General features: G+C 52.2%; 1 protein-coding gene across 16 annotated transcripts in view; it reads left to right on the forward strand.

Annotated features, from left to right (window-relative positions):
• The window catches only part of TNS3 (tensin 3), a 223416-nt gene that overhangs the window by 147622 nt on the left and 58733 nt on the right, over positions 1 to 17061 (forward strand). For all 16 annotated transcript variants that reach the window (XM_060415058.1, XM_060415061.1, XM_060415059.1 and 13 more), the window contains one exon: positions 9574 to 10833. In XM_060415058.1, the coding sequence (XP_060271041.1) occupies positions 9574 to 10833 (1260 nt within the window). The remainder of the gene's footprint in view (positions 1 to 9573; positions 10834 to 17061) is intronic.

The following is a 17061-nucleotide window of genomic DNA, read 5'->3' on the forward strand; positions in this document are numbered from 1 at the left end:
CGTCCCTTTCCACAAGCCATGTGGTTCTCTGCCTGGAACATCCCGCTCCCCCTGCTCTATTTTTTTCCAAGAATTTATAGCCTGCCTCGATTTCAGAAAACATTTACACAGAGCCTGACTTGGCTCCCAAGGGAGCGATTCCATCCGTTCCCCTTGGCAGGCCAGGTGCCTCCTTTCTACTTAAGGTGTCTCCCCGCCTGGCATTCAGGGGGATGGTATTGGGTTTGGGGGTTTGGGCAGGTGTTTGCTCTCAAGGTGTGAGATGGCGTGTCCAGAAAAGTTCCGTGCTACATGGAGTTATTTCTGGAACTTGGCCTGAGGAGAGCTTGGGCCAGGCTTTCACAGCCCTGGGGTTCTGAGCTGCTCATAGCATTGTCTGTCTTTTGTTTAGAAGAGAAGGGCGCGTTTCATCTCACCTGGGACAGCGCACTCACCCATCTGTGCTGTTGTGGACTAAAGGTCGAATTCTGAGAGGTCCCAGTGTGGCCATCTTTTCTTAGCTCTCGATTTGTTTGGAATAGGAACTAGTTCAGTATACATGCAAGGGAGCCTTTAGCCCAGAGGCAGAACCCCACTGCCGTAAAGTAAAAGCGTGCTGTGTTTCCTGAGAGGTTATAATTGCTGCAGTTATAAATGTCCAAGTGGAAAAAGAGAGATCTCAGCGTGAGTGACTCAGTGAGTTAACAGGGACCCTCCTGTGAGGGACACCGGCCAAGCCTGGGTGTTTCTCCTGATCCTGAAGGTCCTGCGGCTCCCACAGGCCCTGAGAGAGGAGGCGTCCCTGGGACACTCCCAGAGCCTTCCCTTCCTGGCCAGAGGTCGCGGAGGGTCACTGACCCCGCTCATCCCGGCCTCCTGCTCTGGGCCCATCCCCCTTTCAGGGGCCCTGCTCTCTGGCAGCCGTCCCCACGCCTCAGACACTGGAGCCCCAGTGCCCCCTCTGCCTGAACGCCACACAGCAGGCACTGAGATGCTCGCCTGCTTCTGGATGTCTTGCAGTGCTGGGCCAATGCTCCAGGGCCCGTCCTCAGAATTTAAAGCTGGGCAGTTTATCACGGGTTCCCACACTGGTCAGTCAGAGCTGATGCAGCACGTTTGGGAGAGATGGTCTCTAACAGGGTGAGGGGCCCGAGAGGTACAGAGGTGAGGAAGGGCCCTGGGAATGCTTTGAAAGATCTGCCAAAGTGTTGCTCATCCTGCTGCTAGGCCCTGTGGAATGGGATGAGGCCCCCCACAACTGCCTGGATTCAGCAGAAGCGAGTTTGTGATGAATCCACCAAGACAACGGCAGAGGCCCTTGGCGTCACTCAGCTAGCTTACTGCTAACTGCTTTTGTCTTTGTGGTTATTAGTCCCAGAGGAGGCTGAGAAGCAGAGCGGATTAGGTGGCTTGAGCAGTGTTGCACAGCTGGTGAGAGCTGGAGGTGGGCTGCTTCGGCAGCTGGACGGCCCTACTGTGCCCCACACGAGATGACTTATAGAATCTTCAAATAGTATTTTTAAAAACCCGTCTTTTATTTTAGATCTCTGTTAAAAAGCAGTTCTTCAACATAATTCTGAATTGTGAGGTCAGTTAGGCTGAGTTAAGAATACTCTTTTACGGGACCCCATGAGACACTCTTATTCCTCAGGCTCTAGGCTGGAGGACAGATGTGGGGACTTGCAGAGACAGTGTCCACTCGGTGCCTACCTGTTCTCTTCCCTTTACGTTGGTCTCCCTGAATCACCAGGATGATCCTGGGCAAACCTCATCAAGCACCCCATTGCCAGCCAACTTCTCCAATAAGGGAAGTGGAGCTCAGAGAGGTTGGAGTAACTCACCCAGGGTCACACAGCTGTGGGCAGGATTTTTAATTAGGATTCACACCCAGGTTGATTATGCCAGAAAGTCTAGAGGGGGACTGAGGATGTGCACATAAATTGCTCCAGTGAAAAAGTTAAAACAAGCTGTATGTCACAAGGCGGGGGGTTGGGGGGTGGGGCACAAAGGGACCCTGACAGCTATACTGAAGATGAGAGAACTCTCCACGAACTCACGGAATCTAGGAAAAGGAAGGAAGATCCTGGAAGAGAGGGAGAAGGTGGAGGAATTCAAGGAGCAGGGGGTGGAGGCGGGGGAGTGGAGTCAGAAGGGGAGACGAGGAGGGGAGGGGGGAGGGGGGAAAGGTGGACACAGCGGGGGCCTGTTGCCCTATGAGCCTCATTTCTGTCTTGAATTCATGATCTTTTGAATCATTGAGGTATAATTTACATACAGTGAAGTTCACTCTCTTTACTGCCCAGTTCCAGGAGTTTAACTTCCTGTCCTGAAACTCCCGTCCCAGCCACAATAAGAACATTTCTGTCACCCCACTCTTCCCTGATGGCCCGCAGCCTGCTCTCCGTGAGCCTGTTTCCCACCCCGATCTCTCCCCGGGATGTCAGTTCAAGTCTTTGGAGTCTGGTTGCTCTCTCAGTACCTTGGATGTGGATGCAGACAATGGCATCATTTCTTTCTTTCTTCTCAGGCACTGTTCCAGGGATGACTGCGATTATAAGACTTCCATGGGGATGTATAGGTTCTGGTATTGGGTCTTTTTGATAAGAGTGAATTGGTTTAGCTGAGTGGCCTCAAGTAGAGAGTCGTTTAGAACGAGCTGGAGATGGTGCGTGTGGGGTTGCTGCAGGAAGTACAAGTGACTGCCAGTGGCCAGCAGGCTGTGCCCAGAGACACAGCCTGTCTCCTGGTGAGTCAGGGTGGGTGGGGAGCCTTTCCTTTATCAGGGCTCCAAGTGGCTGTGGGTGTGGTGGGTGCGGTGGGCGCGGTGGGCACAGTGGGTGGGTACTGAGTGGTCTACCCAGGAACAGTTCCTTAATTTTCAGGACAGAAATGCACAGCCTGCCATGAGCTCCCGCTACTGCAGCCTAGGAAACAGACATAACACTGCCATCATCAACCCAGCAGCTTCAGAACATAGGCTCCTGTCCCAGCAACGGACCATTTTGGGAGTTAGGGAGGAAAGCAGAGTGATTAAGTAGTTTCTAAGGAGTGTGTGTGTGAGAGGGAGAGAGGGAATTGAAAAGAAAATATTTAGGCAAATTCCTTTCCAAAATTAAATTGTTAATTTCACATTAAAGTGGTTTGTCAGGTTTAGAATTCCAGTGTTTTTAAAAAAACAGAAAGCATGGATTTGGGAGTGAAACAGAGGTAGAGCTGCATTCCAGATGATTCCAGTAACTTTTTATTATATTAAATGTTAGCATAACCTCTCTGAGCTTCTGTTTTCTCATCTTATAGAGGGGTCTTTACCACTGGGCCACCTGGAAAGCCCGTCCTGGCACAGAGGAGATTCTTAAAAAGAACCTCTGTCTTTGGAATGTCAGCCCTGTTGCAGGAGAGGGCTGTTTCTTGTGTTCTGCCCTCCTCTGATGAGAAAAATCACGATTCTTTGTAACCTCACCGGGATGCAGCCACACCTGAGAGCCCCGGCTCCTGGAAACGTCCCTTCCTGCAGCCTTGCTCTTTCTTTCTGTCTCTGCTGACCCATCTGATGCCATGAGATTGTGCCTGACGCCCTCCGTCTCTTGTTCCTCTCCGTATTCCCCAGGCTGGTTCGTCCCAGCACGTCATCGGACTTTGCTGAATATTCCATTTCAGTCTCCATTAACAACTGACTAGCAGCCGTGGCCAGTGCTTAGGAAACTCTCATGGACATTTCCTGGAGAGGAGTATTCTGCTTTTCTCCAGTGAAGACTTGCAGGGAAGATACTGTTAGCGCTTTTGAAAAGTTACTTTTCAAAGCAAACCTTTCACAAAGGTAAAACATAAGAGTCATAGATTCAGTATTTGAAAGAAAGAAGGATTTCAGCAGCTCAGTGTATCTATCAGGTTTGCTGTTTTGTTTGAAATTGATTTTTTGTTGGAAGCAGGGCTAGGAGACAGTTGAACTTAGCACAGATCAGTTCTACACCTTTTTTGGGGCCGAGTGGTTGGTACTTGAATGGAGGTGAAGTTGAGATGTTGCCTTCCCTTTGGCTGATTCTTCACATACCTGTGAGCACATACCTTTGAGCACAGGTGGGCATTGGTTAATCTGTGTTAAGCCAGGATGGGAAGGAATGTTTTCATTTTTCTTCCTGTCTTCTTCACTTTCTTTTGAAATATTTTGGGGGTGTCTCTTTCCCTCCTTGTGAGATAGCCCCCACTCAAAAGTCAAGTGGGAGTGGGCAGGGAATCGTCACAGGATAGCAGGCGTGGAGTGGCGAGTCTGTCCTGCAGCCTCTGCCCTTTAGTGAGGCAGAGAATGTCCTCTGGCTCTTTTCTTTTTTTCCAGCTGAGAACCTCCCTGGTGTGTCTTTTAGTGGGAGCAATCGGAGTTGTAGTTATGTTTGATTTTTAACCAGGCCCTGGCTGCAGGGAAAACATTACCAGATAACTCCCAGGCCACCTTTTGGAAGGGGCTCTGGCTTTTGTTCAGCGGGGTGGGGACAGTGGGAAGGGACGAGGCACAGCGAATGGTTGATCTGCACTGGGACAGGTAGAGGCTCTTTCTTGTCCTGCATCTGCAGCAGAAATGCTGGGGGTCCTGGGCGGCTCACATCCCAGTCTGGAGATTGGGGTCTCCATTTGCAGAATGAGGATTAAGTTCTTTCAAAATCCCCATGAGCTGGAAGCACAAAATTATAACATGTCATTTAAATATATGAAAGGATGCAAGGGGCAGATGAAGTGAACGACGCCGACTTCCACCCTTCACCCACCCAGTGGCTCTGATAGCACTCTGCGTTCTGTGATGGAGCAGAGCTTCACAGCCCCAAGCCTCCTTCACCTGAGGGGCCGCACCCTGCCTTCCGCTGGGGCCTGGCGATGGTGGTGGTGGTGGGACCCCAGCCCCAGCCCTGCCAGTCATTACAGAAGTGAGTTTGGCTTCATCAGTTCTCTGAAAATTACGTGTCGCGTCACTTTTCCAGATCTCATTAAAAGGGCTGCTTTGCTATCAGTTATGTCAGCACGTCCTTGAAAACTGACCAGAGTTTTGGGGGCTTCACAGAACGGGTTAGGGCTTATGTCTCATTTTCCATGGAGGGTTTGGCAGTCAGTCATGCAGTGACTTCCTCCCCCAAGCCTCCCAGATAACTTTTGTCCCTGGTGATTCTGTTTTCATTGCTCTCACCCTGCAGTTTTCACATGGGGTCTCAGAAAACAAAATTCCAGCCCAGTGTAGGCAAGGTCACTCTTCTCCAGGTGTGGTTTAGAGGGGCCACACATAGGTGGGGGCACCCTGCCCACCCTGCCGCTGTAGGAACTAACTGACTCGGAAAAGTCCACCTCATAGGTGGCAGGAGGATGAAGGAGACAGGGAATGGCAAAGATTCTGTGTCACTGTTATGCACCTACTGTATGTCAGGACCCTATCACACCCGCAGTTCCTGCGGCTGCACAGATAGCATTCAGACGTCCCTCGGACCTCTGCCTATCTGATAGGTACATTGAGTCATGTTTAGGTTCACAGCTCGTTTTCATGGATATTTTGAAACCCTCACATTGACTTCAGCACCTTCCCAGTCTTATTGGGTGGCATTTGAAGGCCTGCTAAGTGGGTCTGTGCAGTCTACTTGGGGGAGAGGTTGTTTCGGTGTCTGGGGGTGGAGACCCTGGGGCTGCAGGTGGTCAAGGGCTGTGGGCACTTCTGCCATCAGACTTTTGCTTATTTGTTTGGCTGTTGTTAGTTTTTTTTTAAATTTTACCTGCTAAGACAGCAGAGCATCTTTCCAAAATAGTTCCCTAGGTTTTGTCATGTAAGAAGCAGCCAGAACATTCAGTCTCTCAGTACTCGGGGCCCACTGGGGGGTCCCTAATGCTGGGGATACCACAGGTATCCCCAGATACAAAAAAAAAGATCCCTTCCCTCCAGGAGCCCATGTTCTTGTGGGGGAGACATTGGTAAGTCTGCAGTATATCTGGCTGTAGGTGGGTGCTGCAGACAACCACCCAGCAGGGACAGAAAGGAAGGTCAGGAGAACCCACACTGAGGAGGTGAGAGAGCAAGCCAGGATAGCGCTGCAGGCGGAGAGTGGCATGAGCAAAGGCCCAGGGGCAGGTGTGCGCCTGCTGTGGTCTGCGTGGTGAACAGGAGAGAAGTGAAGCAGCACAGTCAGGGGATGCCAGGCCTGGTCCACCACGGAAGGAGCTTTTAATAGTTGTGGCTACTCATATGAGTCTAGGCTTCCCTGGTGACTCAGTGGCAAAGAATCTGCCTGCCAATGCAGGAGACGCAGGAGATGTGGGTTGGATCTCTGGATCGGGAAGATCCCTGGATCGGGAAGATCCCTGGATCGGGAAGATCCCCTGGAGGAGGACATAGCAACCGACTCCAGTATGCCTGGAGAATCCCATGGACAGAGGAGCCTGGCAGGCTACAGTCCAGGGGTCACAAAGAATTGGACGCGACTGAGCGACAGCACACGTGGACTCACGTATTAGGAGCCCTGGGCCTGTGTTCTTTGTACATGTTCTCTAATTCTTACAAGTGTCTTGAAAGATAATACTGATTATTCCCTTTTATAAATCGGGGGCTTGGACAGTCTAAACGTCAAGACCAGGAATGCACGGAGTAAACGCAGAGCAAGAATCCCACCTGCAGATTCAGGGAAACTCAGTCCGAGTCCTTCTGTGGAGAATGCAGGGCAGAGGCAGTGGGTGCCAGAGGCCCCTCTTTCCTCTTGCCCCCCCACAGCCCGGGATCACAAAGCGTGGGTGCAGCAGGGAGGCCCCTGGACAGCCCCCCCCAAGAGGCCCTGTGCTGCCTTTGGGAAGATTGAAGCTCCTACAGAGTGATTTAGGAGTTTTGGCGGGTCTGACTTTGAGGGCTCACTGATTTGTTTTGTATACTTTTCCTATAGATAGAAAATGTATTGGACATTTTCCACCATGAAAAGGAACCTGCACGCATGGTAGGAAGTTTGGAAAGGAGTCTGTGGTGGGGTTTGGCTCCATCCCTCACTGCATACCCTGAGAAGCTCTGAGGGTCCATGAGACCAAGGCCTAAATGTTCCGTGCCCAGCCTCACACAGAGCTGATGTTTTGTCAGCAGCAGTCGAGTTGTTTTTAATGTGTTTATTATTATTTTACGATTTCTAATACTAATAAAAACAGTAAGATTGGGATTACTCATAACTCTGCAGCCAAGAGAATATCCTGCCCTGTTCCACTTCCTGCAGGCCCTTGTGGACTGTTCTCCATGTGGGGCTGGCCACAGGGCTCTACTCGAAATAATTAACGGACATTTTGGGGTAGTGCCTGAATTTAAATCAGAAGAATTTTTGTACAGCTCATTCTCGGCTTCCCTTTTTCCCTTAATTCATTGTGCCAGTACGTTTTCATTCAGATTGAGGGAGGAGGACTGGAGCATGGGCGCATGAACATCTGTTTCTAGACACTGCCAACTCCCTGCCAGCTGTGAGGCTAGTGGTCTGCCCTGGCCACCCCTGGGCCCGGCACTGTCCACTCCTCTGCTCTGCGGGGATTGAGATTCTCACGGAGCAGAGTGTCTTCTGCTGCTCACTCAGCAAAGCAGAAGGGAATACCTGATTCCCCAGGTCTTGCCTTATTTTCTTGGCCACAGCTGGTGAAGAAATGAGATGAAAGATGCTTATCTGTGTCCTCTGACTTTCAGTGTCTGTGTTCGAGTTTCATGTAGGGCACAGGCACCCCCTGCTTGTGCACGGTTGGGGCAGAGGACTTGAACTGGTGTCTGTCTTATGCTCCAGCTCCCACTTCCCCCACGGGCTGTTCTGCATGAGCCCAGAGCATCCTAAACACAGTGACCTAGTGGCTCACACATGGGTCAGTTTTTCCCTTTCACAGTGGGAAGGGTAATGTTTGCAGGTGTCCCCTAACTTGGGGCACTCATTCTGGGGTCCTCATGTGCGGAGCTGGTCCAGCATCTCCTCCCCCTGGCACCTTCAGGTCACTCGCTGCCGCCATGCAGACATCATGACCGGCTGCCACGTCTCTGTGGATGGGGCACGGGCAGCAGGGGTGCCAGCCTGTGGAGCCAGAGAACCTGGGTTTTGGTCCCATCTGCACTTTGCAGCAGCTCCCCAACCTGGGAAAGTTGCTCATGCTCTTTCAGCCTCAATTCTTCATCTTTACAAAGGGAATATGCTAGAAAGTCAGAGAAAATACACTTGAGTGCATACCCCGTGATTGGTGCTCTGTGACCACCAGCTGTCACTGATACCATTCCCTAACGACCCTATGGCTGCATCTAGTACCTGCCTCTTACTTAGACGCTCACATCCAGTTGTCTGTCTTGCAGGCTTGGTTTATTTACTGTATTTTGTGTATCATTGCTCCCCCCAGCCTTCCCACCAGGCACTGCATTAAAAGGAGGGTCCCTAGGTTCATACCAGCCTGTATCTCTGTGTCCAGTGTCCCCCGTCACTTCTCGCTCTGCTTCTTCCTCTTGTGCACGTTTGAGATAAGAAGGAAGCTGGAGTCTCATGCGCTCTCAGCATTGCAGCCCAAGATACCCCGCAGGTCTCTGTCCTGGAGTGTCAACCCTGTGTTTTTAAAAAAAGCTGAAACCTGCCGATGGTGAAGTGCATCAGGGCTAGAGCTGGGTCCTTCAGAGCGGCTCCAGGCCCAGTCGCCGCTGGAAAGCAGTGGCTCCCGGGGCCGCAGACATGGGTCAAGCCCTCTGCGGCTCCGTTATTGTGGTCTGCCTGCAGTTTCACAGTTGGGAATACAGGAGGCAGAGGAGGATGCAGTGGCGAGGTGCTGACCGCGAGCTCTCTTGTGCTATTGAGTGCCCTCCCAGCTCTTTGTTGTAAGCCAGTGAGTGGTTGACTGCCGCCGCCAAGTCTGTAATTAGTGATAGTGGCAGAGGGTTCCACTCTCCCCATCTGCATTGGAGACCTAATTTTGTGTTCCTTGGCCGTCCCTGTGCATGGAGATCAGTGCTTACCCTTCTGTGTTTCGAGGTCCTGCTGTGCCTCCGTGGGCACCTTCTTGGCCCAAAGATGCTGCACTTCCAGGAAGGCAGGCCGGAGACCAGTTCCTGTGCTTTCTCTTTTTGTTGAGCTGCGTATTTGGATTCTAGCAGATCTCAGGTTGAGAACAGCAGGCACCTGTGTTAGATGTTCAGTTTACTAAGGACTTGTTACCCAGGCCGCTGGAAGATGCCTTGTAGGTGCCGACAGAAGCTCTCTCCTGTCTTATATGCACCGTCCATTCTCGAGTCTTGGAGACTCGTGAGTGGAGCTGTGCTCACCATTCATGCTACAGATGAAATGAACAGTGAGCCCTCGAGGCAAGGTGACTCTGAGTGTGAGGAAGCCCAAAGATTCTCTAAATGACCCTTCTCTTTGCATAAAGAGGTAGGGCCTGAAGATGTTTGGTTATTCAGATTTCTTTGTGGGCATTTGCTATGCAGGAGTATATGTAGAATTTTTGGATTCTAGGAGAGTCTTTGGCCCTGAGCATTCTAAGTTATGAATTTGTTTATTCAGACAAAATATAGATGTGTTCTAAGAGCCCAAAGCCCCCTTTCATCTTTGACTTACAGTCTGTCTCTCGTTTTCTCCCCACCAGTGCTGCATACACAGGGCCCTGTGGACGGCAGTCTTTACGCCAAGGTGAGAAAGAAGAGTGCTTCAGATCCCAGTGTCCCAGGCGGGTCCCCTGCCGTACCAGCCACCAGCAGCCCAGACCATAGCGACCACACCCTGTCTGTCAGCAGTGACTCGGGCCACTCCACAGCCTCGGTGAGGACCGACAGGACCGAGGAGCACCTGACTCCAGGACCCAAGAGGGGCCTGAGCCCCCAAGAAAAGGCCGAGCTGGATCAGTTGCTCAGTGGCTTTGGCCTCGAGGATTCTGGAAGCCCCGTGAAGGATATGAGTGATGCTCGCAGCAAGTACAGTGGGACCCGCCACGTTGTACCGGCGCAGGTCCACGTGAACGGAGACACCACCCCCAAGGACCGAGAGACGGACATCCTGGATGACGAGATGCCCAGCCACGACCTGCACAGCGTGGACAGCATCGGGACCCTGTCCTCCTCTGAGGGCCACCAGTCAGCCCACCTGAGCCCCTTCACCTGCCACCAGAGCAGCCAGAACTCCCTCCTGTCTGATGGATTCGGCAGCACCGCCGGCGAAGATCAGCATGGTGCTCTGGTCCCAGATCTGGGACTCGCCGCGGAGCCCCTGTTCGAGCGAGAGCGGGCTTTTGGGAGCCGCGAGCCGAAGCAGCCGCAGCCTGTGCTCAGGAAGCCCTCTGTGCCCGCCCAGACACAGGCCTATGGGCCAAGCAGCTACTCCACGCAGACCTGGGTGCGCCAGCAGCAGATGGTGGCCGCTCACCAGTACAGCTTTGCCCCTGATGGGGAGGCCAGGCTCAGCAGCCGTGGTGCAGCCGACAGTTCTGGCCTGCTGCAGACGCAGCCTAGGGTCCCGCTCACCCCCACTCGGGGGGCCAGCAGCAGAGTGGCCGTCCAGAGGGGCATAGGCCCTGGACCACATCCTCCCGATATACAGAGACCCCCTCCTGGCAAAGTAGCCTTCAGACCCAGGATTCCAGATGTCAAAGTCGTGAATGGTACTGGCCCGGAGCTGGGTGCAGACCCTTCCCCAGGCTCACCCACCCTGGACATCGACCAGTCGATCGAACAGCTCAACAGGCTGATCTTGGAGCTGGACCCCACCTTTGAGCCCATCCCCACCCACATGAACATGTCAGGCAGCCAGGCCAACGGCCCCATACCCCCAGAAGGCATGGGAGGCGGGCTGCGGGCCAGTGGCCGCCTGCAGGACACAGGAGATGGCCCTGGCAGGGCCCCAGTGAGGCAAGGTGAGCTGGGGTTTCATGGGATGCACACTTGCCTGTGTCTGTGTTTTATAGAATAAGGTTTTATGGAAGAGCTCTGGGCTCGTCACAGAGTCTGAAAGAGGGGAATGAGGAGGACAGTTGGGGCCTTGGGCACAGTCTTGTGAGGACAGGCAAGTGAGCACACCATTCGGGTGTGGACGGTAGCCACGAGCTGGCCACCCAGGGAGGCTGTTCATGGGGCAGCAAGCTCAAGCTAGAGAGAGAGGGTCATGGGGTGGATGGAGGTGGGGAGTAGGAGGAGTAATGGAGGGGTAGGTTCTGAGGAGTTGGGGCCTAGAGGCTTGGTAAGGCTCCCAGCCACCACAGCAGGCTGCACGGTCCAGCGGCAGCCCCAGGACAGCAGGGATGTGAGCCCTGAGGGTGTCCCTGTGTACACCCTGGAGCCTTCTGGGCTCTGCTGCGCAGGAGGCGGGCACTGTGCAGGCTCTTGGAACGTGGCTTGTGTGGAGTCAGGGCCAGGCCTGGGAAGGCTGCAGGTGGCTGTAGTGGAGAGAGGTGACCTCTGGGTGTATGGCTGAGTGGATGTGGGAGCAAGCGTTGAGTTCTAGCCTGTGATAGGCTCTCCATGTTGGAAAGGCACAGGCTGTGGGACCAGGGCGGATGCCCCGCAGGTTGTGGGCACTGGGACAGAGTGGGTCAAGGAATAGTATGTGAGGCCATCGGGGGAGTGTGTGTATAGAAACTTCCACACAGAGGAGATGGGGCCAAGTCTAGAAGCTTCCACACAGAGGAGAAGGGCCAAATCAAGTATCCAAACCTGAGTGCTGCTGAAGTCTGGGGAGGTTTAGGGAGGGGTGGAGCTGCAAGGACCCAGGGGTCACCGTGGGGTTGAGAGTGTGCTGACCAGTGAGACCAGGCATCCCTGTGTTGGCGTGGAGGTGCGCATCCACATCTTTGGTATCAGCTGGTTCCCTAAGGATGCTGCCTCTAAGAGTGAAGATGGGAGGTGGGATGAAGGAAGGATTCTGTAGCTTCCTCCTAGTCCTGAGTCTGACCCCGAGGGCTGAGCCCGGGTCACTGATGGGGCAGAAGTGCTGCTCTTGCCGCTGGCATCGTTCTGGGCCCTTTCATCTTCTCAGGCCCTTCAGCTGCAAGGGCCCTTCCCATCTTACAGTTGAGTTTCCAGAGGTGTCAGGACATGGCCTTGCAAGGTCTCATAGGTGGTTTGCAATAGAGCAGGACTCAGCCCCGTGGCTGCACACAGAGGCCCTGCCTGCTTTGCAGTCATACAGGGTGGATTTCAGACCCAGCCAGGTCCCAGATGGCTTGGGGAACCTGAGCTTTGCAGACCTCGGGCCTGTCTAACTGTGCGTTGGCTGACTGTGTGCTTTGGGTTAAGGGTGTAGTTTCTGAATTTCTCTTCGCTCCATCTATTAATCCCTATCACATACCCGGCTAGTGGAAAAGTACAGGCAGTGCTGGTCCACAAGCCCCTGAAGGGTACCTGGATCCTAAGTGTGATGATGCTGTGACATCCGGGCTTCCTGGTGGCTCGATGCTAGAGAATCTACCTGCAGTGCAGGAGACGCAGGTCCGATCCCTGGGTCAGCAAGAACCCACTCCAGTATTCTTGCCTGGAGAACCCTGTGGACAGAGGAGCCTGGTGGGGTAAGTCCATGGGATCACAAAGAGTGGGACACGACTGAAGCCACTGAGTTCACAAGCACGCTGTGACATTCATTTCCTTTCCCTGAGTACCTGGGCCTTTGGATATCAGAAGTTTGGGAGTTGGGAAAAACTGAGAGAGCCTTCTGGGAGTAGGTTATCAGACTTGAATATGTAGCTGTCAGACAACAGTAGTTAATTGTAGCAACAAAATGGATGGAAGGATTTGGATATATGAACTCATTTAGTCAGATACGTTCAGGAGATTCTGAGTTTAAAAAAAGTTTCAGTGGGAACAAAGCTATCCGCATCCTGTCTCTTACCTCGCCAAACCTACTTATAAAGAATTTCTTGGAAAAATTAAAACCAGAAATCTTTTTTTTCTTTCTTTCTTTCTTGGATTAAAACCTCCTTTGAGATTTGGAAGAGGTTGGAGGTGGCTGAGTGTATGGAAGAGGGAAGGATTCTAAGCTCGGGTTACCGTCTGACAGCTTCCTTTAGTTCGTTTTCCAGTGGATGGAACATAGTCCCGAATGATTCTTCTGTCTTGTAACAGTAGAACATAGAGCCTGGGGTTTTAGAAAGTCCCTTCATCTCCTCCAGCCTTTAGTTAGCTATACTTAAATTACTTGATAAACTCATCCCTATAATTACTGGAATTTTAATTTTGATTTTAGATCTTTTCTATTTCCTGGTCTTATAAAGTAGTGACATTTTTAAAATGAAGGGACTTGAATAGTTCAACAGACCTGTAAAATTTCAGCGAATGTTAGGTTATTAATTATGCAAATTCAGTTAAGAGTGTTTATTAATCCATTCATGTTTGTTAGGAATCTTGGGTATTTGTCAGTTTTCTTCCATACTTGTAAAACTATGGTGATGTCAGGGGATGAGGTATAAATAAACATGGGCACTAATCTTCAGAGACTCCTGAAATTTGGGCATGAGCTTCTGGTAGGACCCCTGAGCAGCGATGAATACCCGCCAGCTGGGCAGCTGGCAGCTTACAGCGTGAGGACTGGCCTTCTAACTCGGAGTTCGGCTTTCAGTTTCAGAGTGAGCTCCTGTTTGAGAACAGTGCCGAGCCGGGAAGTGCAGAGCCTTGGAGACTCACACCACACTGATGAAAAGGATCTGGACAGTGTAGAGGGTTCTTGGAACAGTCTGCAGGTGGACTTCTGGCTCTCGTTCTGGGACGTCTTGTCTTGCTAGAAATCCCATCTAAAGAATGTGCGTGTCTCTAGCTTTCAGCCCTTTGAATTGAGGTGGAGAGAGAACTTCCTTCTCTCCCTGGCTAGTGTAGAGGACACTGGAACCCAGTGTCGATTTTAATATCGAAATGTCATCTGAGTATTTACATCTTTCAATTGCAAAAAAAGCTAGATCAGCCAGCAATAGAAAAAAATCAGTAGATGGCAAGGAGAGTCAGCTAACCAACTGATGCTGAGTTGTGGAACCTTTCAGAAGGTTCGGGGATGCTGGATCCCTGTGCTTTGAAGATGTTCAGATCCCCAGTGCACACATCCATCCTCTGGATGGGGGAAGCCAGGGCTGCCAAGCGGCACTGGTCCACATGTGGTTCTTGACTCTGCCATACTGAGTAGGAAGGGGACGATGAGTCTGAAAGGCTCCATGATATTTGCAGGACAATGGCTCTCAGCCCACAGATGCGTCGTCCCATGTCTGTGTGCCTGAGGCTCACCCTATTGATGTGGGTCAGTATCTGACCAGAGTGGCCTCATGTCTTGCACACAAATAGCAAATAGGCTGGAAAGCTTCTATGAAGCTGTATTTCCTGCATGAGACCCTCCTTGGCCTGCCTTGCATCTTGCTCCCAGATGCTGACTGCCGCATAGTGTGTCTTAATTCTGAGTGTAGAAAAAGGTTTGTCACAGAAACTTTAGCATCCTGAAGTTAGTGAAATCCTTCACTGTTTGCAGATTGTGTCCTGATTATGAGAAAGACAAGTTACCTGGTGGTAGGGAGTTGGGGGTGGTGTTACCTGGAACTCCTCCTGGGGATTGCTGCCATGTCCTGCACGGCTCACACTGCACCAGCTCTTCGGGCAGCAGCATGTCTACCATGGCGCTGGTTATTTCTGAGATGACAATTGCATGCGAAGGCTAAGCATTTTCTGAGACAGTCTACCTGCAGTCAGCACAATAATAATAATATTGAGGATGGTGGTGGTGGTAGGGTTAATGACGATAGTGATGGTGGTGGTGATGGTGGTGAGGGTGATGATGATGACGGTGGTGGGGGTGGTGATGCTAGGTGATAGTGAGCACTGCCACTCAGCACCTTCCCTGTTCTTGGCGCTATGTCTGCATCACCCCTGATGTTCATTCCCAATGAATAAACAGGCTTCCCTAGAAGCTCAGCTGGTAAAGAACCCGCCTGCAATGCAGGAGACCCCAGTTTGATTCCTGGGTCAGGAAGATCCCCTGAAGAAGGGTTAGGCTACCCACTCCAGTATTCTGGCCTGGAGAATTCCACAGACAGAGGAGTCTGGCAGGCTACAGTCCATGGGGTCACAAAGAGTTAGACACCACTGAGCGCCTTTCACTTTCATAGTGTATAAACAGCCTCCATCTGTCTCACTCTGCATCCTATGGCTGAGACCTAATTCCACTCAAATTCTGCTCCCAGATCAAAAATCCCCTGGAGGGCAGTACCAGTGACTTCTTTTGTCTCCTGTCACATAGTAATGTTTGTAAATAGAGCAGATGTGCTGGTGGAAGTGCAGGTGACCCTCCAAGAGCTCATGTGTCTTTGCTGAATTGGCTTGGAGAACTTGGCGAGGTTCATCATGGGCTGTGTAGGAAGTCAGTCTTGGCTCATGAGACAAGAGAAAGGCCCTACAGTGGTGGAGTCTCAGAAAGCCTTGGGAGGCCTTATCAAATGGGGTGAGGTGTGGAGGCGTTTCACTCCGTGCAGGTGCTCAGCACCTCTGCGGCTCCCCTGCTCTGAGCGGACATCAGACTGTGCTTCAGCCACAGGCTGTCTGGGCACTGCTGGGGCCTTGTGCTGCCCCACCCCTGAGGCCACCCAGCTGCATTGCATCCCTGCTCCAAAGTGGGTTTCTTAGATCACATCCTTTAAGTGAGGGGAGATTTCAACTGATAGTACCAAGTAACAAAAGGAATGACTCAATATGTGAAGTTTATGATTCCACAGATGGCAGGAGGCCAGCTCTCTTTGCTCATACCTGCGGGCTCCTTGTTTCCTATTGTCGAGATACTTTATTCGTGGCACATCAACTCCCCCACCCACAACTGTCGGCTCCTGGCCGGCCTCATGTTCAGTTCACAGCTGGCACTAGGACATTGTGCCAGCGCCCCTCTTGTGCTTCTGTGGGCACAGTCATCCCTGCAGGAGTGCCCGTCCACGTCAAAGGTCTGATTTATGCTGAAGGAGAGTCACAGTAACAAGTATCAACTTCCAGTCCTTGATAGTGGGAAGCCCATCAATTTAAATTATGCATTAAACTCCAGCCAAAGGGAACCAGTATGAGAACCCAAGGTCCTCAGCCGTGGGTCCGCACCATGAGTGTGGGACCTCCTGAGCACGGGTGGGAGCTGTGGTGGCAGGAGCCCACAGGGGTGTGACAGGAGATCCAGGGGCATCGGGGAGTAGAGAGCAAGGCCTTTCTGGGGGAAAGGTGGGTGCGGGCTGTGCAGACACTGGGGAGAGGCCGGGCCCAGGTGCGCGGAAGTGCAGGTGTGTTCACGGATCAGGAATCCAGGTGCACGGAGAGGGAGGAGAAGAGGGAAGAAGGGGTGAGTGTGGACACAGAACACATCTGAGACAGAATTCCTGCCTTCAGTATTTCCTCTGTTCCCCAAGGTCACAGACCCTGAGTCGGGGAAAAGTTTCTTGGGCTGACCCCAGCATCACCTGGGGCAGCAGGACCCAGGCCTACTGTGGACCCCAGCGAGCTGCTGCAAGGCTTTAGGGGCAGCCCCTGTGCTTCCAGGGAAGCCGGGCTTCTCAGAGCTAAGAAGCCTCCTCCAGGATTGCCTGCTTTCAAAGCACTCCTGGTTCCTCTGGTTGAACGAGGTGGAAGATGACGTCCTGTCACAAAGAGGAAGCCTGAGGTCAGAGAGGGTGGGTGACTCAGACTCAGAGTTGGCCCATGGGCCCTTCCTGTGTTAGTTCTTAGGCATTTCCGGGAAGAGGGTACCGGATCAGGATCAGAACCTGCTGCAGACTGTGTGATCTGGGGATGTATTGAGCAGAGAAGGAGGGCTCAGCGCTTGTCTCTCCACCCTTAGGCCTTTTCTCATCACCTTCCAAGACAGGATGACCATTGGCTGGTCAGGGGTGGTCCTGTATCCAGGGGGCAGGACCTGGCATCCCTGCAGAAGCTGGCTGCAGTTCTGTGTCCTTGGGCGGATAGGACTTGGTAGGGCCCACCCTGGCAGCTGCAGGCAATCTCAGGAATAAGAGGGTGAAGGATGAGTTCCGCTGGTTTCCTCTGGGAAACACAGAGCAAAGCGCTAACTCATTGAAACTAGGATTTGGTTCTCTTTGGGCGGGTTTAGATGGTGGGTGCTATGCTCACAAGTCTAATGAAGTCTGGAT

This window comes from Ovis aries, chromosome 4 (assembly GCF_016772045.2).
Source record: "Ovis aries strain OAR_USU_Benz2616 breed Rambouillet chromosome 4, ARS-UI_Ramb_v3.0, whole genome shotgun sequence".
Lineage (NCBI taxonomy): Eukaryota > Metazoa > Chordata > Mammalia > Artiodactyla > Bovidae > Ovis > Ovis aries.